This window comes from Adiantum capillus-veneris, chromosome 3 (assembly GCF_014529385.1).
Source record: "Adiantum capillus-veneris isolate H3 chromosome 3, ASM1452938v2, whole genome shotgun sequence".
NCBI lineage: Eukaryota > Viridiplantae > Streptophyta > Polypodiopsida > Polypodiales > Pteridaceae > Adiantum > Adiantum capillus-veneris.
The window spans coordinates 49,791,768-49,817,416 of NC_140933.1; the positions used below are offsets into that span (position 1 = coordinate 49,791,768).

General features: G+C 44.7%; 1 protein-coding gene across 1 annotated transcript in view; it reads right to left on the bottom strand.

The window, feature by feature from the left end:
• Positions 1-25,649, bottom strand: part of ALDH5F1 (aldehyde dehydrogenase 5F1) — a 148,479-nt gene that overhangs the window by 98,720 nt on the left and 24,110 nt on the right. The window contains exons 2-4 of the mRNA XM_086508591.1: positions 19,542-19,667; positions 9,790-9,889; positions 139-187 (exon numbers count right to left, since the gene is read on the bottom strand). Coding sequence (XP_086364717.1) covers positions 139-187; positions 9,790-9,889; positions 19,542-19,667 — 275 coding nt within the window. The remainder of the gene's footprint in view (positions 1-138; positions 188-9,789; positions 9,890-19,541; positions 19,668-25,649) is intronic.

A 25,649-nucleotide genomic window follows, 5' to 3' on the forward strand; every position in this document is an offset into this window, starting at 1 on the left:
AAAACTAATATGCCAGTTGGAGAAAGAAAAGGAAACACACGAAACGAACGGTCATTGAGGAAGCCCAAACCCATGACACACGACATATTGCAGCTTCGCTACACAGATATGAACAAAACATCAAGACAAAATATATACCACTTTCGCAACAATTTGCTTCGCTCAGATCCAGGTAGCTCACGCCAGCCTGTAAAATATGCGGTCACACATATTAGTACACTTATTGTTACGGTTGGCCACAACAAAAAGAGACTCTAAGTATAATATTGTAAACTGGACATAGCCAGACTGAAAGACAAACACAACCAAGGCCGCTCCAATTGATACGCTTGAGAAAGAAGGGCACCTGAAAACTCTCAGAAACAAATCACATCTAAGTCAAGACAAGTAATTTTAACAGTGAAACTGACTCAAATTTAAAGAAGAAGCTGTAGCTGAAATGATCGACGGATAATTGTAAGTCGCCTGACACTCAAAACTGAGCAAACAGGGGTATTCCACAAGAGTCAAGAAAACCCCACCAGCCACCAGCTCACAGAGATTAAGAGGATGCTACACCTCTATCCCAGCCTGCCCGATCACTCTGTGATCTCACCTAGCTGTTGATCCTTGGTATCTCAAAAACCATCTACTGAGCCTTGTCTCTCCATATAACCGGCCTATACAACGTACAGGGCGGTACTATTTGAATTACCTGTTAACTTTACACAGAGCACTGAGAAGGGATGAGAACACAGTTGCGTCCAGCGACTAGAATGTCACTACACACACGAGACCGACACCCTGTAGGCCCCAAAGACTGGCGCCCCTTTCGGTATTTCTTTATTCAAATTAAGGTAGACTATCCGACCACTTAGCACAACCTTTCACAAAGCTGTCCAAACCTGGCGAGGGCTGAAAATGCAGGTTTTCGACCTGATTTTGGTAGCATAACGGCGCAAAAACCCCTGTAGGTCAAAAGCACCTGTCTAGGACGGATTCCCTCGCTATCTGGAAGCTTTCTGGTGAGCTATCACAGAAATTCAGCGGGCTGTAATTCTCTGTTTTTCACTGCCGGGTGCCCAAAAGCCTGTACACGCATCCCAAGGCTCTCACGAGGCTCCGCCGGGGTTCCCTTGCAGTTTAGGTGCGAAACCCTAAACCTGCAGAAAACACAGCAGGCTGTAATTCGCTGTTTCGGATCGTTTTTAGCGGAGCGAACACGCCTACGCGTGTCCCAAGGGCTCCCGCACGCAATGGGACAGCTCCCCTGTGAATTGCATGAGTTTTCACGCGAGAAAACTCTCCGAACTCGCAATCTTTCGCGATGGAACTGTGCGTACCTGTGGGGGATTAGCAATTAGCTAATCCGGTTCCTGTCCAGAAGGCTCTTGCCTTGGCAAACGCGCATAAACCCCCAGAACTGTACATGTTCATCTGAGTAGCCCATCTAGTGGGGCATTACCATATGTGCCAAAGGGGAGAGAGAGATGCACGAGAGCAAATCATCGCGCTACATGAGACAAAGGAGAAAGCAAGCTTTCCATTAAAGCTGTAGATCTGCACCCACTACTCACACACACACACTGTAGCTCACTTATGATCAAAAATCAGCCTCCTCTCTCAAATTGGGCGTCCCTCTTCAGCTAGAAGTAGCAAACTCCCCAAAAGCCGCCATGTGTCTAGTTTGCCCCTTTTGAGTTTATTTTCTAGTTCCCACTGACTTATAAAGTTATAACTGACTTTCTGAGTGGCCAGACTTCATTTGGCGCACACAGGCTTCCATACTCATCAGAATTCAGTGCTAACTGGCGTGACCAATCCCAAACTGACCGACCCAGACTCCTGCTGTGAGAAACCTATTCGGCCGCAGCCGTTTCACACTGGCCATGCAATGTCCACTTGCACCTTTTCAAGGGTTCCGGGGAAAACAAGTAAAAATAAAATAAATAAAAATATCTAATACTTATTTACGGAAGGCAACAGGAAAAATACACCTCCTGGTGACACACCCCACCCTTGAAATACTGCAAGCGACCTCGCTTGCATGCCAATAATACATGCGGCATCTGTTGATATCACACATATTCTATGATGGGAATCCAGGATATACATGCTTCCGGGAATGTAGCATTGGACGATTAAACAATCCCACCAACCTGGCTACGACACATATATCAAGCATAGAAGCCTTCTAGTGTACTCTGAAGCACAAACTTCTCTAGCTAAATTCTGTACGGAAAAAGTAGATACAATTGCTTAACTACTCTCTTGAGAATCATGAACCATGCTCTTGCCTTGCTCCAAAAAGTCTACATCAAGTCACTGTGGGTTCCATCTGAAAGGCTTCAAGATACAATTGCAATAGCTGAGGTGAATCAAGCAATTCAGACTCTTCCATCCATTTGGCATCCAATGATGGATAGTTCTTGAACTTCACCAAATAGCGTCTTGCAACCTTTCCTCTAACTTTTCTTTCTTTATGTGCCAATATTTGTTCAGGAACAAGGATTTCATCCGATTCTTCCACTTCGGGTTGTTCCTCATCAAGCATATTCTCTGGCACATCACCAACAAAGGGTCTTAGAAGGCTGACATGAAAAGCATTATGTGTTTTCCAGCCTTCTAATAGCTTTAACCTGTAAGCTACATCGCTGATCTTTTTTGAAATCTGAAAAGGACCATAATATCGCATACTGAGCTTAGGAAACAAGCGTTCCTTGCCTTTCCTTTTCCTTAACCTGGCCTTTTCAAAGCGCAAAAGCACCTAATCACCAAGTGAAAATACAATTTCACGACGGTGACGATCAGCAGCTTTCTTTTGTTTAGCTTGAGTCTTCTCAAGAGCAATCTTTATCTTCCTGTATGTTTCATCCATATCTTGCACATACTTGTCTGCCTCAAAAATCTTGTCCTTAGTCTGCAAAATGGGCGGGACTTTCTTCCCTCCTTCCACTATCTCAAATGGTGCCTTACCTGTTGACGTATGCACAGTGTTATTGTAAGCATAATCAACCAATGGAAGATGGTGTTCCCAAGTTGCCTTGTGCTCTGACACATAACATTTGAGCAGGTCCAGAACAGTAGAATTTGCCTCTTCTGACTGTCCATCAGTTTGCGGATAAAACGAAGAAGAGAACTTTAGCGTAGTGCCCATGTTCTCAAACAATGCCTTCCAGAAAAGACTCGTCATACGTGGATCCCTGTCACTAACAATTGACGGAGACATCCCGTGGTATTTAAAGATATTGCTCATAAATATCTTGACCATGTGTTCTGGCTTTATTTTCTTCCTCACAGGAATGAAATGGGCCTGTTTACTGAACCTACAAATGATAGTCCAAATCCCATCATTGCCTGTTTGTGTTCTTGGAAGATCAAAGATAAAGTCCATTGCTATGCTTTCCCATGGCCTATCAGGGATCGGCAATGGCTGCAACAATCCCAGTTGCTTTTGTCTGTCAAATTTGACTTTTTGGCATACTAAGCATGATCTTACAAATGTGTCAACATCTTGACACAAAGTTGGCCAATAGAAGAATGCCTCAACCCCTTTCACTGTCGCATCAATTCCACGATGCCCAGCATAAGGTGGAGCGTGACTTTCCATCAAAATCTTTGGCCGTAACTGTTTAGTAACGCATAACTTTCCATGCATCATGAGAAAGTCATTTTTAAGCATATAGTGCTCATGATGTTGCCCATCAAGCAGCTGGTCATAGATCCTTGCAAAATCTGAATCTTCAGCATATTGTGTCTTCATTTCGTCTAGTTCACAATGGTACGGAATTGATACTGCTGAAATTTGGGGCTTTCGTGACAATGCATCAGCCACCACGTTCTTTTTCCCTTGCACATACACAATCTGAAAATGGAACATTGACAAGATGTTTGCCCATCGCATGTGCTTCTCAGACAACTTCGTCTGTGTGAGAAAATATCGAAAGGTTTGATGATCTATTTGGACAACAAAATCAGCCCCCAGCAGATAGTGTTTCCAACTAGTGAGAGCATGAATTACTGCCAACAATTCTTTCTCATAGACTTGCAAGTTCCTTTCAGTCTTCAAAAGAATTCTGCTCTCATATGCAACTACTCGGCCATTCTGCATTAGAACTGCACCAAGACTATGGCCACACGCATCACACTGAACCACAAAAGGATTTGAAAGATCTGGCAAAATGATTACCGGATCTGAAGACAGCTTCTCTTTCAAGTGTTTGATCGCTAAAATTTCCTTGGCTGCCCACTTGAAAGTAACTCCTTTTCCTTGCAGTGCATGGAGTGGAGAAGCAATCTTAGCAAAATTTCGGATGAACCTCCTGTAGTAGGAACATAAGCCTAAAAAGCTTCGAATGTCATGTACGGACTTCAAGTCTGGCCATGACCTAATTGCTTCCACTTTAGCGGGATCCATGCGTACCCCATCCTTTGAAACAATGTGCCCAAGGAAGTGAATCTCTTGCAAAAAGAACTCACTCTTCTTCGCATTAATGAGTAACCTGTTGTTACGTAACTCATTGAAAACTGCAGTCACGTGATCCCTATGCTCCTCTTCAGACTTCGAATAGACAATCATGTCATCAAAGAAGGTACCCACGAAGTTTCTATGCGGTCTAAAAATTATGTCCATCATTCTATTAAACGTGGCAAGAGCATTTGTGAGACCAAATGGCATAACAAGAAACTCATAGAGACCAAATGTTGTCCTGAACGCAGTCTTATGGACATCTTCTGGCCTAATGCGTATCTGATGATACCCACTCTTTAGGTCTATTCTTGTAAACAATGACGCTCCCTCAAGCCGATCAAGAATGTCATCTATCCTCGGTATGGGGAACCTGTTCTTGATGGTATTCTTATTCAAGGCGCGATAGTCAATGCACATACGCCATGAACCATCCTTCTTCTGCACTAAGAGTACAGGCGAACAAAAAGGGGATGAACTGGGCTGAATCAGCCCCTTCTCTAAAAGCTCGTTGACCTGACTCATAATCTCTTTCTGCTGGGCTGCACTAACCCTGTATGGTGGTCTATTCGGTGGACTAGAACCTGGCACAAGATCTATGGTATGATCTTTAGGTCTCTCAGGAGGTAACTCCCCTGGCAAAGAGTCCGAAAAACAATCACTGAAACCACTCAAAAAAGTTGACCTGTCTTTATCTAAGGTAGACAAATTAGATACAACTTGAGGTACTTCTTTTGCAAAGATCAAGTACGCAGAAAGATGATTCTTTATTACAGATGAAATAGCAGAAGCAGAAACAACTGGAACAGACTCGCCTTTAAGCTTTACATCAAGGACATGAGTCTTTCCTCTATGTACAAGGGTAATCTTTTTGTTGTAAGTATCCACCATAGAATGCAACCTGTAACACTATGGGATACCCAGTAACACATCACAGCCCTCAAGTGGCATAATATGAAATTCTTCCACATCCACATAGCTTTGAATGTGCAAACGAAGCTTTCCCAAAATGGGAGTAACAGGCTCTGAATGACCTGGGCATGCCAAACCTGCTTCCCCTGTCATACCCATCTCCTCTGCACGAATGCCCAACTTTGATGCCAATTCTGGTGATATGAAATTTGCACGCGCTCCTGGATCAAAGAAAACCAGCACTGACTGGTCTCTAACTTTGCCCCAAGCTCTGCACAGCTCCGTGGCATCTGTGTTTGGCTGGTCTCCAACCAAATCTGGAACAAGTCCTGCACTTGGCTTTTGCTTCTTCCCTTTATGGTCTGACTTGTCATCCTTATCCTGTGACTTCTTCTGTGGGCATTCATTTGCAAAATGTCCTTCCTGTTCACAAATGTAGCATTTCTTGGCCTCCCTAAGAGCTTTCCTTTCTTCAAAAGTTTTGCCAGAAAAATGTCTTTTTTGTCCTTGTCCTCATCCCGAAGAAGACTTAGACTGCTTCTTGGACGTATCACCTTCTTCAGTGGAGGGCTTCTTTGTGGAAGGCTCAGAAGGCTTTGCTGCAACATTGCCCTTGGCTGAAAACTGTTTTCCCAGGGACCCTTTCTTGTGGCTATTAAATCCATTGGAATCTCCCTTCGACAGATTGCTGCCACTCTTGCATTCTCTATCAACTGAAACATATTCATGACAGTAGTCTTCGTGCAGTAGTCCCTGATTTTCTTGGGCAATCCGCACCAATACTTCTCAATTTGTTCTGACAATGGCACAAACCTGTAAGAGGTGACTGGCAACAGTGCGGCCCAAAACTGTTTATTGTACTCTTCCAGATTTGCACACTGTTTAGCATTCAACTCGTGCCATTCTGTCATCACATCCACTTCAAAAGTGTTCGTCAACCATGCAGGCGCAAAAAGCTGTTTGAATTGGACCCACGTTGTTGAGGCTTGACCTTGGTTCAACAATGCGGGCCACCATTGAAGCGCATTTCCTTTCAAGAAAGTGCAGCCTTGCGTATCTTTGAAGATTCGGTGAAGTTTCCTCCATCATAAGCTACATCGAACTGCTGTATGAAGGTCAAAGCCTTCAATTGATCCTCAGTTTCTCTGAAAGTTTCAAACTTCACTCCCTGCCCACCTTCCTTGTAATCCTTCAGCTGACTCAAAGGAGCCACATTATCATAAACAGGTGCCTGTAACAGTGGTGCTCCATGATTGTTCATTCCAACACTCGCATCAACTGTTTTACCTGTCATATCTACATTTTGTACGTATGGCTGCGAAAAACCAGCCATACCAAATTGTGTTCCAGGCACTTGAAACTGGCCGTAGGCACCCTGAAAACCTATGTTCGCATACATAGGGTTACCCATGCCTGTTTGCATTGTCCCGAACACATTCCCTGGCATATAACCTGTGGAAGGTCCAACCATAGCTTGAAACACTGAACCACCTCCAAAATAACCAGGATAAGTATTAGGTAATGGAAGGGTTTGACGCATAGCATGTTCATTACTCCCTTGACCATTCACAAACGGTTCCTGTCCAGCTAAAGCAAGTTGCTTTGGATCATTGGACACCGCTAGTTGCTCAACCACATGGGCTTTCCCTCGAGCATCATGAGTCCTCTGCGCATTGGAAATCTCCTTTCCTGCAACGGCTCAGTCATGCCCTGTGTAGGAGGCTGAAAACCCTGTGTCGGAGCCTGTAAGAACTCCTGCATCCTTGGGTTTCTAGCCAACTGCTGAAACATGTCCATGCAGCAACGCAGTTGAGTTCTAAACAACCTGTCCTCTTCTTGAAGAGTTGAAGGAACTTTCTCCGTGCCATGTGAGGAAGATCCCTCTTCAGGTACTTGGTCTCTCTTCTCTGCCATAACGACAAGCTCTGTGTTGCTTTCACCCACAACAATCCACGCTGCACTTTTTGAAGAAAAACTGACTATCCCGTCGATGGAACCATATAACTGGCCTATACAACGTAGAGGGCGGTACTATTTGAATTACCTGTTAACTTTACACAGAGCACTGAGAAGGGAAGAGAACACAGTTGCGTCCAGCGACTAGAATGTCACTGCGCACACGAGACTGACGCCCTGTAGGCCCCAAAGACTGGCGCCCCTTTCGGTATTTCTTTATTCAAATTAAGGTAGACGATCCGACCACTTAGCACAAGCTTTCACAAAGCTGTCCAAACCTGGCGAGGGCTGAAAACGCAAGTTTTTGACCGGATTTCGGCAACATAACGACGCAAAAACCCCTGTAGGTCAAAAGCACCTGTCTAGGACGGATTCCCTCGCTATCTGGAAGCTTTCTAGTGAGCTGTCACAGAAATTCAGCGGGCTGTAATTCTCTGTTTTTCACTGCTGGGTAATTCGCTGTTTCGGATCGTTTTTAGCGGAGCGAACACGCCTACGCGTGTCCCAAGGGCTCCCGCACGCAATGGGACGGCTCCCCTATGAATTGCACGAGTTTTCACGCGAGAAAACTCTCCGAACTCGCAATCTTTCGCGATGGAACTGTGCGTACCTGTGGGGGATTAGCAATTAGCTAATCCAGTTCTTGTCCAGAAGGCTCTTGCCTTGGCAAACGCGCATAAACCCCCAGAACTGTACATGTTCATCTGAGTAGCCCATCTAGTGGGGCATTACCATATGTGCCAAAGGGGAGAGAGAGATGCACGAGAGCAAAGCATCGCGCTACATGAGACAGAGGAGAAGGCAAGCTTTCCATTAAAGCTGTAGACCTGCACCCACTACTCACACACACACTGTAGCTCACTTATGATCAAAAATCAACCTCCTCTCTCAAATTGGGCGCCCCTCTTTAGCTGGAAGTAGCAAACTCCCCAAAAGCCGCCATGTGTCTAGTTTGCCCCTTTTGAGTTAATTTTCTAGTTCCCACTGACTTATAGAGTTATAAGTGACTTTCCGAGTGGCCCAGACTTCATTTGGCGCACACAGGCTTCCATACTCATCAGAATTCAGTGCTAACTGGCGCGACTAGTCCCGAACTGACCGGCCCAGACTCCCGCTGTGAGAAACCTATTCGGCCGCAACCGTTTCACACTGGCCATGCAATGTCCACTTGCACCTTTTCAAGGGTTCCGAGGAAAACAAGTAAAAATAAAATAAATAAAAATATCTAATACTTATTTACGGAAGGCAACAGGAAAAATACACCTCTTGGTGACACTCCACCTCGTGTTGAATCAAAGCCAAACACATAGGTCGGTTAAGAACTCTCATGAACCTGTCCCATGCTCATATAATAGAGTGCATGAAAGGAGAAGAAGCCATCAACAGAGGAGCATTTGAGAAAATCTACCGATAAAGAGGGTATCCAAAAACCTCCATACTGAGGCATAATAGTGCAAAATTGTGAAAAGAACTCTCAGGGTTAATCTGCCGGAAACATGCCACAAATATGCAGGTGGGCCTTAGAGTTATATTATGCACCTCCAGATCAGAAACTCCAAATCCAACCTGTAATCTCTTAAGAGTCACGGTGTGCCACAGCACCCTAGCTAACGTTTCACATGTGTCCATCAGATCTTGCCAAGAGAGAGTTACACACCAATCACCCCAACTAACAAAGGACCCCAGAAAATCACATTCAGTAAGAGGCAGCATATGACTTACCACAACTGAGAGAAAAGGACCCCCTCATGTCCTGTCTTTTCTCTTTGTTATCACTAGCTTGGCAGAGACATCCACAGACCATGCTTGTTGTGTGTCCAAGGAATATAAAGCAAGGATGCACGGGCACCACTAGCCATCATGTGAGCTCTGCACAGAGACAAGTGCATCCTTTTTGTTTTCGCATGATACATAAGGACAAGGATCGTTTTGTACACTCTGATTTGTCTCATAGCCCAGTTGGCCTTTCACAGACATTTGATATACTTCTGCTGGAGCTGGCCAGCTCGTGCAAGATCAAGCGACATTACTTAAATGCCATTGCGTGTACGTGTGAAGAGATGTTGAAAAGATCTGTTTTTACCAGAGAATTGGGTGTACCAATTGTCATGCATGACTACCTGACGGGGGGACCGCGGAGGCGGCGGGGGGGGGGGGGGTGCCGTTTGGGGGGGGGTGATGGGGTGTGCAAGACGGAACTGTTGACATCCCAGTTCGAAATTTCTGCAGTAGAAGGCTAAGCTGGTACTTGCAGTAACAACAAAGCAGTCCCGCGCCCCCGCCCCCCAGGAATGAAAAGTTTTCCCACTAAATATTTTTGCTTTACGAAAAACTGTTCTTAGCAGATGCAGAAATGAAACATTGCATCTGCTGTTGAACCAAACTAGAAACTTAAGAGGAAGCAAACAAGAAGAAAGAAAACAGGTAAAAACAAACAAAAATCTAACTGACCAATTAGATCTTATCCAACTTACTTGAAAAAGCCTTTGATGCTGCATCAATAGCAGCCTTGGTTTCCAGTTCACCCATGTGTGGAACCTCCACAAGGACTTCTCCAGTTGCAGGATTGTGCACCTGTACATAAGAAAACTGACATAACCTGAAAATTCCCAGATCTATCTAACCTGTTTAACTGTCATTCCCATTATTAACAAATCCTTTACATCATATAGAGATTGTGATTAGGAGATTAAAACAGCTACTCTCAATGTGCACTTGAATCAAGGTTACCAACTCCACTTCACATTCCAATATGTACAAGATAGGGTGCCACTCTTTAGTTAAATGAATATACACAAGATGCTTCCAGCACAGCCCTTCTATATCCAGTACAGGACATGTAATTAACTTCAGAGAGCACAATATCACTAGTTCTAATTTGCAACAATTTTGATTTGCTGGTACAGTTCTTGAGAGGTCTGACTGATTTTGTTTATGGGGACCTGAGGGGAAAGAAGAATGTGGTTGCAGATGCTTTGACTCACAAGCCACAAATATCTGCTGTTACAGCAGTTCATCATCAGAACGTCAATGAGATGCAAGAGCAACATGCTACACACGCAGATTTTGGCGATATCTTCGACAGGGTATGGAGTGCAGAGACAGTTTCTCGTTATTCTCTTAAGAAAGGTTATTTGATTGGAACACCCATCTTGTGTTACACGTGGTTTGAGGTAAAAGGCGTTGCCGGAGTGTCACAATCCTCCTTTTGTTGGGCATAGGGGAATAGAGGCAACACTCAAGGGTGTTAAGCATTACTTATATTGGCCTCAGCTCAAGAAGGACATGGATGAGTTTGTGCATACTTGTATAGTATGCCAAAAAGTGAAGTATGACAAGCACAAAGCGACATGACTCCTACAACTTTTACCAATTCCAAATCGACCATGGGAGAATATAGCGATGTATTTCTTCATGGGACTTAGGATGGGCATGTAGCATTGGATAAATTCAGCAAGCATGCTCACTTTGTGCCAATGAAGAATATAGTGAAAGCCGATCATTTGGCAAAATTGTTTGTCTCACACATCTTTTGGTTACATGGGATGCCTAAAAAATTTATTGTCTCACATAGAGACCCCAAATTCAAGAGCTTGGATGGAGAGCAATGTGTGAGAATGTGGGTACTTTGCTCAAATTTCTCATCGTCATTTTATCCGCAAACGATGGATAGTCAAAGATTATCAGCACAGTGGTTCTGGAATTGTTAAAGTGCCATATTTCTGCAAATAGATCTAAGTAGGTGACTTATTCTCCATTGTTGGATTTTGCTTGCAACATTGTTCAGACTTCGGCAAGGAAGGCACCATTTGAGATTGTCGCGGGTGGCAAGAAGGTTCCACCCATCTTGTGCACCTAGGACAAGATCGAATCTCACCACTGCTTTTGCCAAGGTTAAGGAGGCTTTGCAAAAGTCTCAAGGATGGCATAAGAAAGCAGTAGACAAGTATTCACGCGACTTGCAGCTGAAGGAAGATCATTGGGTGTTTCTTTGGTTTGAGAAGGCATGTCTTAGCAAGAAGAAGGGTAATGAGAAGCTTTTCCAAAAGCTTAGTATGAGATACTATGGGCCCTTTGTATCCTTCCGATTGAAATTGCGAGATACTTAGAAGATTCACAATGCCTTTCATGTGAGTCTCCTTCAACCTTTCAAGGGCGAGGTGCCAAAGGACAAGGCGCCAAATAAGCAACCCAAGGTAGTAGAAGCTAAGGAGATTCTTATACTTGAGCGAGTCCTAGCATGCAAGGCAAGGAAAGGAAAGTGAAGGAAAAACTGGTCCAAAAATACTTGTTCAAGTTCAAGAACTATCCTTCTCTTGATGCAACGTGGATCACGGTCAAGGACTTGGCAAATACTAGACCTTTACCTTGAGGCTTTTCGTTTAGCTACAACTATTCCAAAAGTGCACGCCGATTCAACATGTTGAAACTTGAATCAGGACCAGTGCATGGTGCATAAGAGAGGAGCCACTCCACTCCTTGTCACAGATTGCCATAGATTGAGATAGAGTCAGCCAATTTTTCTTCGACATTTTTGGTGGTGCTAATGTGTTAACAATGCTCTGCATAATGACTGCTACACACACACACACACACACACACACACAGAGATAGATAAATAGATAGATAGAGAGAGAGAGAGAGAGAAAGAGATAGATAGAAATGAAATGAAATGAGATGTTATATTAACGTCTTCAAAAGGTCAAAATGACCTATGAGACCAAACTGTTACAAAATTGTGAATCTGATACCATGTCTGGGTACAGAAAGACTAGAACAAAAATACTACTACTACTAGAATCCATCCTCATCTGCACTCTGGATGTCGAGAGAGTATGGCTCAAATCCTCTGTTGTAGTCTCCGTCGATGCTGTGTAGTAGCCCCTCTCCTCAATCGTGGCCGTCTGGATCTCCGTAGCTCCAGCGCTCGGTTGATGAGAGTGCCGGTAGTGGTCGAATGAGTGCGGGCCGAGCTCTGCAGGTATGGCTGCTCCTCTGGCTGTCCCATATCTAGTGAAAAGAAATCTGTAATCTGTCTCTGAGACTGTCTCTCTCTAGCTCTCCCCATCAAAGTGTCTCTATATCTATGTAACTCAAGTAGATATATTATATAGCCCAAGACATCTCTGATCCTCATAACTCATGACCCTAGAGAGAGAGAGAGAGAGAGAGAGAGAGAGAGAGAAATGAAATGAAATGAAATGTTATATTAAACATCTTCAAAAGGCCAAAATGACCTATGAGACCAAGCGGATACAATCCTTGTGGATGTAATCCAATGTCTGGGTACAAAAATAAAATGAAGTAAAGTGAAAGACTAAAACTAAAAGACTCACATCATCAACCTGAAAAACAACATCATCATCATCATCCATGCCTGAAAATGCCCAGCATCGGGCATTGTCCGAGAAAGTATTGGATTGGTCGCTGAAGAGCTTGATCAATGTCCGCCTCTATCAATAATCGTACTGGGCGTCTCCCGCGTCGTGCTAGAATAGTCTTGATTCTCTGGTGGAGCCTCCGTGGATGTCACGGTCTCCCCCGTAGACGTGGGCGTCTAGCTCTCCCGAGCTCACTGGCTTTGTCCATTAATATACGTCTGATAGAAGTGGGCACTGAAGTCTGATGCGAAGCATGCTCATCCAGTTGTTGAGTCCCTACTCTAAAGAGGTCAGTGATCTCCTCTGTGAATGTCTCCTGATACTTGGTGTCCTCAAGGGACTTTCCTTGTGTCTATGCACAGCTCTGGCTAAAACAACCCAAGGCATCTCTGATCCTGCTATCTCATGACTCTAGCCAACGGTCCAAAGCCCTCTCTGAATAGACAGTGAAAGCAGCCTCGTATCTCATAGTATACCGGACAATGACAAATGTGATGTAACTCTGTCTCTGGCTCTATATTACATAGCTGGCATATCCTGGCTTCTGCTGGTACTCTCCTAAATCTGCCAGTCTCAATCTCTAGCTGATGCGATGATGTGCGCATCTGACCAATAGCACATCGTATCCCATAGGATAAATGAGTGTCCATATAGGCCGGTTTGATCACATATCCATCCTCTGTTAGTTGGAGAATCTTTGTGCCCAACTCCTGTATCGGCTGTATCCATGTGCTTCTATTATCTAGCTGAATGAAATCCTGACGTATAAGTCTAGTGATCTTTTTCCGTGTGAGAGATAGGGAGAGTGCATCCAAGGAGTACTGGAATGGAAGCAGTCTATCCATGCTGAAGCCATGTGATAGAAACCATGATGTCATCTGCCCATACCAGATGTTGTGTCCCCCTGTAGCGCTAGCAATCAAGATGACTCAAGGGCTAGCCGAGCATATCTGTCTTTGGGGAGGTCCCATAAATTATGCATGAAGGAAACTGATCTAGTAAGGGCCTCGACTACGAGAGGGGGAGCAGCTAGCTCGACTCGAATAATCTCATGTGGCACTGAGGCCTTAGCCTGAACCAGACAAGAGATCATAGAGACTAGAGGCCTCTCCATACATCTCCATCCATCAGTGGTCCACAAGGGTCCCCAAATATGAACCCCATAAAGTATAGTTGAAGCCACTAGAGTGTCAAAAAGCCACAACTTTGTTCGAGGTTCTTGAAACTGAGCCTACGTAGTACGAACACATCTTCTCCAATCCTCCCTAGGCTACATAAGCTCTCGTCAATCTAGTCTCTACTGCTCTCCTCAATGAAAACACCGGTCCACTTAAGACTACCCCAAGATAGGTGTATGCATATATATACTCCATCGTCTCCTGGCCATATGTAAAAGTAGGTGATGACCTCCTTACCCACGGTGGTGTGGTGTTAAACACCATAACCTTGGTTTTCCCTAGGTTAACAGACAATCCGCTATCGTGGACAAATGTGTACAAAGCATCTAAATGATGTTGCATCCCCTCCAGGAGTCGGAAATCAACACTATCATCAGCATATAGTAGTAGTGGGATCCATGTCCCTGCCAACTGTGCTCCTCTATCACCATCCCTCTCAATGTAGTCAGAAACCTCATCCACATACATGCCAAATAGTGTAGGAGATAGCGGGCAGCCCTGTTTCACCCCAATAGTGGAGTGAACCAAATCAGAAATCCCCTCTGGAGTGCGCACATGCCCCACTACTGACTTGTATAGAGCCATGATCCACCAACCAGCTCTTTTGGAACCCCCATCTCTTGCAGTCTACGCATCAATCTAGCTCTGGGCACTGTATTGAAGGCTTTGCGGAAGTCCACAAAGCAACAATAGAGCCGTCTTCCACGTGATCTCCCCTCCTCAATAATGGCTCTAAGTGTCATAATATGATCACGAGTAGAGAAACCTCTCCTGAAACCCGCCTTTCCTGCTGCCCGTATCATGATCGTATGCTCTCCTAGTCTTCATCCTGTCAATAGCTTTTTTTACCATCCCGGCGGTAAAGAAAGCACGTGTGTGGGAATGGCTCTAGCAGGTCTGGAAGAGGTGGCTGCCCTGAGACGGTGTAGAGCGATGATGCATACTGACCCCATACCTCCGTAGAAGTGATGACCGGTTGGGGGGAGTGCTCATGGAAGAGTCGCCATGCCTGGCCTGAATCCTGACTCAAAAACAACTGATATAAATCCTGCTCTAGCCGAGCTAGAAACGCCCTCTTCTTTCGTCGTACCAAATGCCGAGAAGCAATCCGTGACTGCCTATGAGTAATGACACCTAGAAGTACCTGCATTTGATGTTGCAGGCTCTCGTCTCTTTGCACTCCTCATCATACCAGCTATTTTAGGGTGTGCTCCCAGAACGTTGGCGCTGCCCAGGCTCAGTATGGGGGTATGCCTCTGCTGTTGCATCCTGTAGTATCTGTCAATATATAAGTGAGCTCCCCTAAAGGTCTCCCCAGATCCTCTATGCATAAGCGTCTATAGATACCATCCATGTAGACAAAATCAATCTTTGAAGTAAAAGTGTATCGGGTATGCATAGGTGTCTATACCAATCGAGCTGTGCTAAACTGGAATGAGACGGTAAACGTGAGGAGAGCATGATCTACTGCTACCCCAATAGGCCTCGGCCTGATTGTGAAGTCCTGAATAGAGGGTATGCAACTAGGCGGAGCCAAAACATAATCCACTGTGCTGGCCCCATGTCTATGAGGAAAGCAAGTGAACCCACTCGTCGCTCGAAATCTGAGGAGATGGCCAGTCCATGTGCAGTCCCCAAATCTGTCAGATACCCCCCATATCCAGTGTGCTCTTCATCCTACAAACACCTAGCCAGTCCCATATCACTGACATCCAATTCTCTCAACGTTTCCTCTGAGGTATTGTAGAAAGTTGTCTGAGACTGGCCCGTCCTGGCATTGAAGTCCGCCAAAAGAATGACATCTCCATCCCTAGAGGACTCCCATATGTCCTCATCCAATATCATGTAGGGTTACTCCCCCTTGGGCGATGCATAATGAGACGTGTTGGGGGAAAAATAGCATATTGCAATGTAGATGTGGCCTCCCTGTCTCGACTCTCTGCTCTCACTCTGACCCACATATATCTGGCCTACTCATCCCTCCGAACAATATGAATGAGGGGTTGCAGCTCCTCCCTAAATAGGACTACCACACCTCCTGATCCCCGTCCTCTATGCGTTGATCTCACTTCTTGCCTACAAGTAGTCTCCCAATGGTATCCCGTCACTCTAGGTAATGTGCTGCAAGGAGTCTGATGCGTTATTCGAGTAAAAAATAATGTCTCTTCCCTTAAAGCTATCCTCAAATGCGCCTACATCTAGCTTCATTGATCCGTTACAATTCTATGCTGCCATTTTAAGGTTGGTCCCATAGGTCTCGCACCGTCATGCGGTGCGTTTTTCCAACACCACTACTCTCCCTCCCCTGTAGCAAGCTATTTTCCCTTTCTCCCTCGCCATTGGCTACCTATGTTAGAGTGAGGTCATCACCCAAAAATATCCCAGTTTGCTCGAGTGTTGGTCTCTTCTTCAAGAATTCCTTCCTAGCTCCCAATGTAGGGAAACGTATAATGAGTGCTCTTTCCTTGGACCTTCCTTTCTCATCACTTCCCTTCTTGCCAACTCCAAGCACCTATGTGTGTAGGTTCAGAAATACCCATGCGCTTCGAGTGCTCTTGCACTTCTTCTATTTTTCCAATGTCTTTGAGACCTGTAACATGCACATGAAGGGCTCTAGTCTTTCTCTTTTGCTCCTCCTCAATTGTCATATCGATGATAGTCCATGTCGGTGTGGCTTTAGGCATCCTATTTTTTCCTTTCTTTGCGTCCTCAATCCACTTTTCTGCTTTATCAACCTTCTCTTGTGTTTTGAAAAGGTGCTCCGCTTACGAAGAGGTTGTTCATGCCTTTTGCTCTTCCTCTTCTTGTAGAGTTTCACTTGCTCCTTAATGCTTTCGAGCTCCTTGATCATTGAGGGCTATTTTCTGCCTCTTTGCGGGGCTTTTTTGCAAGCTGCAAGGTCTGCCTTAAGTGCTTCGATCAATGAGTTCTTCCGTTTTTTATTTCCAAGATTCAAACATAGTTAGTGCATCCTCTAATCTTTTCTGCGTCATACATTCCATTACATTCACTTCTGCCCTCACAATCAGCTGCATTTCGACCTTCAATGATGCGTACATATCGTCACGCTTTTTAAGCATCTCTTTCCTCATAACTGCATACATAGCTTTTTTGTAAGTTTCCGCATTTGCATACATCTCTTTTTCAATGTCGCCCCTCAAGAGGCTCAGCTCCGCCTTCATCATCACCTGTACCTTCTCGTACATTAAGTTATCTGACTCTAGAAAGTTTCTCTGCTCTCACAAAACCTGGCGATAGTGTGCTCTCTCGAAACCTCCGCCTAAATGTCACTTTCTATTTAGGCGGGGTTTCATAAATGTTGTCATCCCCGGCATCGACTGGTTGGTCCATCCCCAAGCACCCGAATAAATCCTTGCGATGGGATCACCTTGGCCTGTGAAGAGAGAGAGTGGCGACCTCTTGCTATGTGCCGCCTTCGACAGCGTGCAAAAATCTCTTTTCGGGAGGAAAAGAGATTTAGCAAGATGCGGGCTTCACCCGGGCCCACTTGCTTGCATATACGCACGCTTGTGTGATCTGTGTGTGTTGTGTGTGTGAATTCGTGTGAACCATCCCTTAGAGGGAGAGATTTTCACGATAGAACAGTCTCTAGCAATAGAAGACTTCTTTAAGGATAAAAGACTTCTATAGTGATAGAAGACTTCTTTAAGGGCTGCTTACGAGAGTCGCGATAGAAGACTATGAGAGACCCTGTCGTACATGAACCCGTCGCCCAACTGCTGTGCGATGAGCGGGACGAGGGGACTGCGATGAGAAGGCTCTCCTCCTTGCTACGCCCAAACCCTATCGCTACCTCTCCCTACCTTGCTTGTCGCCCATCGCCCAAAACCAAGTCGCCTAACCTGTTCGCTGCCATTGCACTGCCTTGCCCCTTCAAGTGACGCGCGAGCGGCAGAAAGCCATGGCACGGGCAGGGGTGGTGACGCGAGAGAGAGAGAGAGAGAGAGAGAGAGAGAGAGAGAGAGAGAGAGAGAGAGAGAGAGAGAGAGAGAGAGAGAGAGAGAGAGAGATGAAATGAAATGAAATGAAATGTTATATTAACGTTTTCAAAATGCCAAAGTGACCTATGAGACCAGAAAGTTACAATGTGGTGTATTGATACAAAGTGTGAGTAACAAAATGAAAATACTATGGAATCCTAAGCTGCTAGATGTGAACTAAGCAACTAGCTCGGATTGTGTAGGATATGAGTGGGGGGTGAAGCGAATGGGGGGCTAATACAACACAATGTGGGTGCATCCTCAAAAAGAGCTAAATGACAGGAGATTCACCATCGGTCGCTGGCGGATCTCACCAATCTCCTCCATGGTGATTACGAGGCCAGACATTTAATTTGCAATCTCAGATGCGAGGAGATTTATGCACAGCCCATGGTTTAAGCGTTTGCAGGTTGTGAAGCGGATCTTTATGCTACTTGAGTGGCTCTATACATCTTGGGTTATTTTATCTCAAGCAAGGACCATTGTTGCCAGATTTACATGCTTTTTCGGACTCGCATTGGGTTGGGACTATGACACTCATGTGTCCACAAGTGGTTGTGGTTCATGCTTGGGGAAATTGCTGTGAAATCTACATGCTTTTTCAGACTCGGATTGGGTTGGGGCTATGACACTAGTGTGTCCACAAGTGGTTGTTGTTTCATACTTGGTAACTCGTGCAAATCGTGGTGGAGCAAGAGTGGCCTACAGTGGCTACTTCTAGTTGTGAAGCTGAGTACAAGGCAGCTTTCAACGGTTGAGTGTGTTTGGCTTAGAATCCTTATGAATCATTTGGGTGTTAGACAGCAATATGCCGCCACCATCTTCACTAGCAATCGGAGGGCATTGGCAGTTGGGAGGAACACAGTACTGCATGCTTGTACCAAGCACATTGAGGTGCATTGCCACCTTTTGTGAGTTGATCACAATTCATAGGGCTTGGCATTTACATAAACATGAAGCATTACTCATCACTCTCTTGATTTACAACTCACTCGTCTTATGATCCATCCTCGAGGACGACAACTTTTTCTTGTACATGACTTGATTCTCTTACACGGTTAAATTTTAAAAATCTGCAAGAACTCAAAAAGTAGCACACGTAAGGTTAACTACAAAGGAATTAATATTGCACCAATCACATGAAAGGCGTAGCACCTGGACTTCTCTGAGCAAGTTGTTCCATATCACAGATGAAGAGAAGGTATCAGCTATTGATTTGCAATTTTTTCAACTTATTCATTAGACGAGCATACCAAAAAGAAGTGTGTCATGACCAAGTAGGCCACGTATGCTCGAGTTAGAATTGTCACATGGCACATTTATTGGTTACAAAAAAATGGTGTACCAAATGCAAATATTTTGCTACAATTCACAAGAAAACTAGCTGTTTTTACAAGCTTCACGAGCCAGTCAGTAAACCAAGAAGAAGAACAATGCCTGCTCAATTTTCTCATTAGTTGGTATCCTACGGTTAGCAATAGACAAAGAAGCACAAAATTCTCCAACCACTGAAAGCATGTAAAGAACTACTGAATAACTTGCAAGCATTCACTGTAGAAATACATGTTTCAAATTTTTAATGTGGCTCATTTTGTGTTTGATCTCCTAATCTTCTTCAAAGCGAATGTTTGGCATAAAAATGGGAAGGCAACCCAATCAAACTTACTGGTAAAGTTCTTCCATCATTTGCTCCCACCCAATTCCCTCCAATGAGAGCCTTGGAACGAAACAAGCCTGCCTCCTTGATTTGGCTTATTGCTACCTCTTGTGCTGATGAGGTCAAAGCTCGAACCTGCATGATATGCCATGCACAGTGCTTAATACTTCCCGCCAAAGACACAGCAAACCTAAACTGTTGAAACAGTAATAATGAATTACAAGCACAAGTTTCTTCTATCTAATGAGGAAGCAGAGCTTGCTGCATTCATAATTTGAACCATAGCAAAAACATTCAGCTTGTGTGGCACGCAAACAGTTAACAGCACTGCTGAAGCACATTTCTACACAAAATTCATCCAACGGCCTTAAGCTTCCAAATATGTCCCTAATAGATCACAGTCAACAAAATGCAAATAAAGGAGCATCCATTTTTCTCACTGGTAGGTACCATGCGAACAGAAACTAGTGTTCAAGATGTAGCAATGTACTCATCCACTGACAGAGGGTTGGATATACCTAGACAACTTTTGGGAGGTTAAACCCTCAAATTGGACCGGTTGAATGGGTCCTTGCTAGTGGTGATTTGGATCTCTTAGCAAGAGATTGTGTAGTACAGCCTTGCTACAAGTCACAATTTGCATACAGATAATAGCTTCTTATTTGTCTCACCACAGGGCATCTCAAAAGATTTACTAATTATGAAGGGTTCTCTGCTAGTGGTGATTTGGATCTCTTAGCAAGAGATTGTGTAGTACAGCCTTGTTACAAGTCACAAATTGCATACAGCAATAGCTTCTTATTTGTCGCATCAGCACGGGACATCTCAAAAGATTTACTAATTATGAAGGGTTCTCTGCAAGATCTTAAATGTTCACATCACTTGGAAAAAGCTATTGGCAAATACATGGGAGAGAATGTCAGCAAGCACCATTGGATGTGTCAGTTGGCAATGGTGAGCATGATATGTGCTACTATCCTACATACTGTAAAATTAGAGGATTTGGACCAATCTCCAGATAGCAAACCCACTCAAGGGCCCCATCCCATTTCCAAAATGGTATTTTCTATTCATTGCATAGAAGCAATGTACATGATATACCTCATGCATTACCTCACCCAACTCAAAGGGGAGATGATCGCCACAAAAACTCTTTATAGGAAGCACCTCAGGACTGAATTTGATAGCAATGAAATCCCACTCGATTGGGCTGCAGAGGGCTACGAAGGGTCTAGGACCGATTTGCATACACCCGCTATCAAAAGGATCAATTGTGAGTAAAAACACAGATCTGGTTGCAAATTTTACGGGCGAAAATGCAACACCAGATGGAGAAGAGGTGAGGCAATGATGGCAGTAAGGCCGCAAGGGTAGCACCAAAGGTTGACCCTAATAAGCCATGAGCTGCGGAAAAGGATGAAAGCAATTGCAACTATAGGAGGTGCAAGAGATAATTGAATGTCACGTGCACATAAAACCCTATGTGCATGTGGACAAGCTTACTCCTACTTCTAGGCTTTAGGAAAGCCTAGGAATGTTCTGGCACCCTTGTGAGCCTGTACAAAGGACGTGCATGTCCATGCACTTTACATTAGTTGCATACTTGTAGCTGGAAAAGTATGTTGTGCTCTCTACTGTGGGTGCCCCTCAATACAATGTGCAAGAAATCTCTCTCCAAACAGGATTAACACTAAATAGCAATGGAACAACAAAGAAAACTCAAATGACTCAACAGTAGACTCCAAACACAATGGAGCTCAACCAACTCATGAGACAAAACAAACGCTGGCTGGCAGCACACTCAGCTCCAAGCCCAGGACTCATGGGTACAATAGGGGTGTCGAGGCTCCGTCTGTGCAGGGAGAGTGCAAGTGTGCAAATGCTAGACTGAACACCAGAGTCAAGACTCTAGACTCATAGAAATTGTGATGCATGTGACAACTAGAACCAACTAAGCATATATACAACCATAAAGACACTGACTCTAAGTACCGACGTACTAAACCACATAAATCTAGCATCTTTCAAAATACATATGCAAACAATACACACATGAGAGAGCACATGTAACAGGTTCATTTTAGGAATTCCCATTTCATAGTACTTCTTTACATAAAGTCATTCAGCAGGATACAGCAAAATACTGTCAACCTGTCAATATCCCTGAAATCTCAAAAGAAATCAGTGATTCCCATCGAGGTAACCCGTGACAAAGGAGCGGAGTAACTCTCCTCTTGTGTAATCCGCACCCACCAGATTCAACCTGCTGATTCATTGGTAACTCTTGAAATAGTCAGTGCTAAACCAAAAGCCTTTTTGAGTTTATGTTCCTACTACAAGTGGTTCATTCGGAAGTTTGCGGAGATTGGACTTATGTTCCTATTACAAGAAGTACAAAGATTGAAGCCTTTTGATGATGCTTTTTGGTCTCACAAACGCTTCTGCAACGTTCAACAAGATGATCGATAGGATTTTCAAACAATACACCTTTTTCGATGACATCATCGTATTCTCCAAGAGGAAGCAAAGCACAGCCACCATCTCTTACAAGTTTTTCAGGCATTATGGCAACATAGATTCATGGTTAATGGGAAGAAGAACGAGTTTTTCTTGCCAGAGATACTTTTTGGAACACATCGTCTCTTCAGAGGGTGTAAAAATGGACACGGCCAAAGTAGAAACTATCCTAGATTGAAAAAATATAGATAAAGTTTGCAGCTTTTTGGGCTTATGTTCATCCTACAATCGGTTCATTCGGAAGTTTGCGGAGATTTCTTCGCCCATACACATTTTGACTCAGAAAGGAGTTTCCTATTGTTATGTCCCGCTCACAGGAGAAGGGATCTAGCCCAGATGCCATCGGGATGGGCGTCCAGTGTCCGGGCGAACGTAGTGTGAACACGGCCAGTGTGGCCGGCCATTATCATAAAAGGGAGGCCAAGGCCTCATTTACAATTATCGACCCCACTGGCAGAGTGCCAATGGTTAGCCCGCGAGGCTAGGAGTGCGCGAGGTCACCTCGAGGAGGTGAGGCCGGGTGGTATGGGACGCTTGGTCTTGCAAGTGCACGCCTACGTCCTCGCACGCTGGCCTCAGCACGGGGGAGCTTCCGGCTGGTGGCTATGGTCGGGTGGTTCGTCCGATGTGTATCTATAGGCGGTCCGTGTGGCCGGGAGATCCATCCTCCTCATTCGTTTCATGGTATCAGAGCCGGCTTGGCTGCACGAGGGACTGTGTGCACACCTACGGATAGGTTCGAGTCGGATAGTCCTTGTTTCATGCAATTTTTTATGAAATAGTTATTTAATTAATCATTTTTCTTCTCCTGAGCATGTTTGCAGGTGAAATTTAACAGACTGCTCCCTCATTTTTGATAAAATTCAGCGATTTAAAAGCGGGAAGTGCTGTAAATCAAAAGATTTTTATTGAATTTACTGGTTTTCGATGAAAATCAGTGTATTTACCCCTAATTTGCTGGTTTTGTATTAAAATTCAGCATCTAGTGACTCTTTCAATCTCTCTGTAAGTTCTCTGTGCGAAGCATAGAGAGAGAGAGAGAGAGAGAGAGAGAGAGAGAGAGAGAGAGAGAGAGAGAGAGAGAGAGAGGTATCTCTCTCTCTGTAGTGGCGTTCTCTCCAGGTATCCCACTCTGTAGTGTGGAATTTCTTTTGCAGGGAAGGAATGACCAAGTAGTTGCTGGCATGGAATTTCTTTTGCAGCGCTGGCACTCCTATCTGGCGCCCCTTGCGCGTGCTGGCCACGGGCAACCACACGCCCCCTCTTTCCTTCGTAATCTCCACGCGGCAGTGGCAGCGCGTAGGTTTTTTTTTAACGCTGGGAACTTTGCGTTGATTTTTTTTATAAGAGGGGTGCCCATTATTTTATGGCCAAGGACACTTATCTTAAAATATAGTATGGACACTTTAATTTTTTTTAAGTTAAAGTGGGAACCCTGCAACTTATTACAAAATCACTTACAGAGACTTAAAAAGTCTGCAGAGCCCTCTCTTTTCACTCCTCTGCTCGTCACTTGAGCTCTCCCTCTCTCACCTGCTCGCGCTCCCGCGCTCCCGTCATCACCTGCTCGCGTTCAAACGTTTACGCTGACGCGTGAAGCTCCTCGGACTACACTTTTTCACGATCGAAAAGTGCAGAAAAGGCTCGGTTTCAAGTGAAAATTCCAGTTTTTCACGCACTTCGCCATGGATTCCTCCAGCTCTAATGTGCGGCGTGACGACGCGCCAAGTAACATCCAAATTCCATTCACGCATCCCCTCTACACATGGATTACAAGCACTTTCCAGAGTTTCGACCAGCGTGTTACCGCTCTGGAAAACGCGAATGTTCAGACGAACCTTCGCCTGGCCTCTCTCAAAGGGGTCGTACAGGTTTCTACTCTCGAAAATATAGCTCAATCGACGACTGCGCGTATTTCCGAGGGGGAAACCCATCTCCAGCAATTGCGGATGCAGATTGCTGCTTTTGGGCGTTCCCAGGGTGGTCCGACTGCCACAATTCCGTACAAAACTACAAATTTCTCAGGTGAAGAGAAAGAGTGTACGGAATTGGCCGTAAATAACTGGATGCACCAGTGGACCACATACTTTGATCTCCATGGGGAGCATGATGAACGGAGGATTCAGACGATTCCTCTCTATCTGCGTAGTAAGACGCTTACCTGGTGGCGTGACATGACAGAGAAGCCTACGACGTGGGCTGATTTTTGTGTGAAATTCAAGAAGGATTTCGCTAAAATGGACCCTTTGAAAGCTTATGCCAAACTGCAGAGTCTTTCGATGAAAACTCTGTCTTTTGATAAGTATACGACAGCTTTCAAAGAGGCGCTCACCTTCTGCAAGGTGGATTCTACGCACGCCGTGCACATGTACTTGCTGGGGTTACATGAAGATTACCGTTGGGCCTTGATCAAGGACAAAGCCCCGACTGATGTCGAGGATGCAATGGCAAAGGCCAGGACGTTCCATTTGATAAATGGAGCGAATTATGAGAAGAAAAGAACTGCAGACCATCAATCCGGTGAGGGTGCTTCGAGGAAGCGACCCCGATTCCAGCATACGTCCAAATCACCGTCAAGATCTTCTCAGGAGAAGAAGAAAGCCAGAAATGCTTCAGTTGCTCATGCAGTGAAGAAGGGGGCTTGTTTTGGGTGTGGCCAGACGGGTCACCAAATCAAGAATTGCTCTAAGAAGAAAAAGACGTAGAAACTGCAAGGCCGTCCTTCGGTTCAAATCCACAAGATCTCAGGTAACTCTGATATTGTTCAAGTTGAAATCCATCATTTAGCGCACAGTTCATGCACTAACTGTACTTTTAGCACCAAAGTGTTTGATAAGCACGATCTTCTCCATTTCCCCGGAAAGATCAATGGTCACGACGTAACCGTACTCCTTGATAATGGAAGCTCACACAATTTTGTGGATGCAAAATTGGTGCAGAAACTGACCCTGCGAACGCGGGACACTGACCATGAGTATCGCATGAAGATGGCTCGTGGCGTGGATACAGATGTATGGAATCGGATGGTTCCAGACTTGTCGCTCGAGCTGGCTGGTTACAAAGAGAACCTGGATTTCCACATCATGCGCCTAGACAGAGCAGATGTTATTTTAGGAATTCCATGGTTTTATGATAAACAAGACTCATTGTATATAGACTATGTACATCACTCTCTTGTTTTTGTTAAGAAGAACATGCCTTATGTATCTGTGTCGCTTTGTAATCAGAAGTCTGTAAATAATGGTTTTGCAATACTAGCTGTTACTGCTTTGGAAATGTATAAAGAAATAAAGTATTCTGATGTTGACTTTTATCAATGTGTACCATCTGCTTGGTTTGATTCATTAGTGCTTGGTACTTCTGTCACTGAATTTCGTAAAAATGTTTCATGTTCTTCTGTTGAACTTGGGGATTCCGACGAATCCAACCTTATCCGAGAAATCATGACTGATTTCAAGGATGTTTTTCCTGATGATCTACCTCCTGGCTTGCCGCCTTCGAGAGGAGTAGATCATGGCATTGAGTTGGTGGTTGGTAGTCAGCCCTTCTCAAAGCAACCCTATCGGTTTAGTAAAACCAAGGAGGACGAGATTCAGCAAC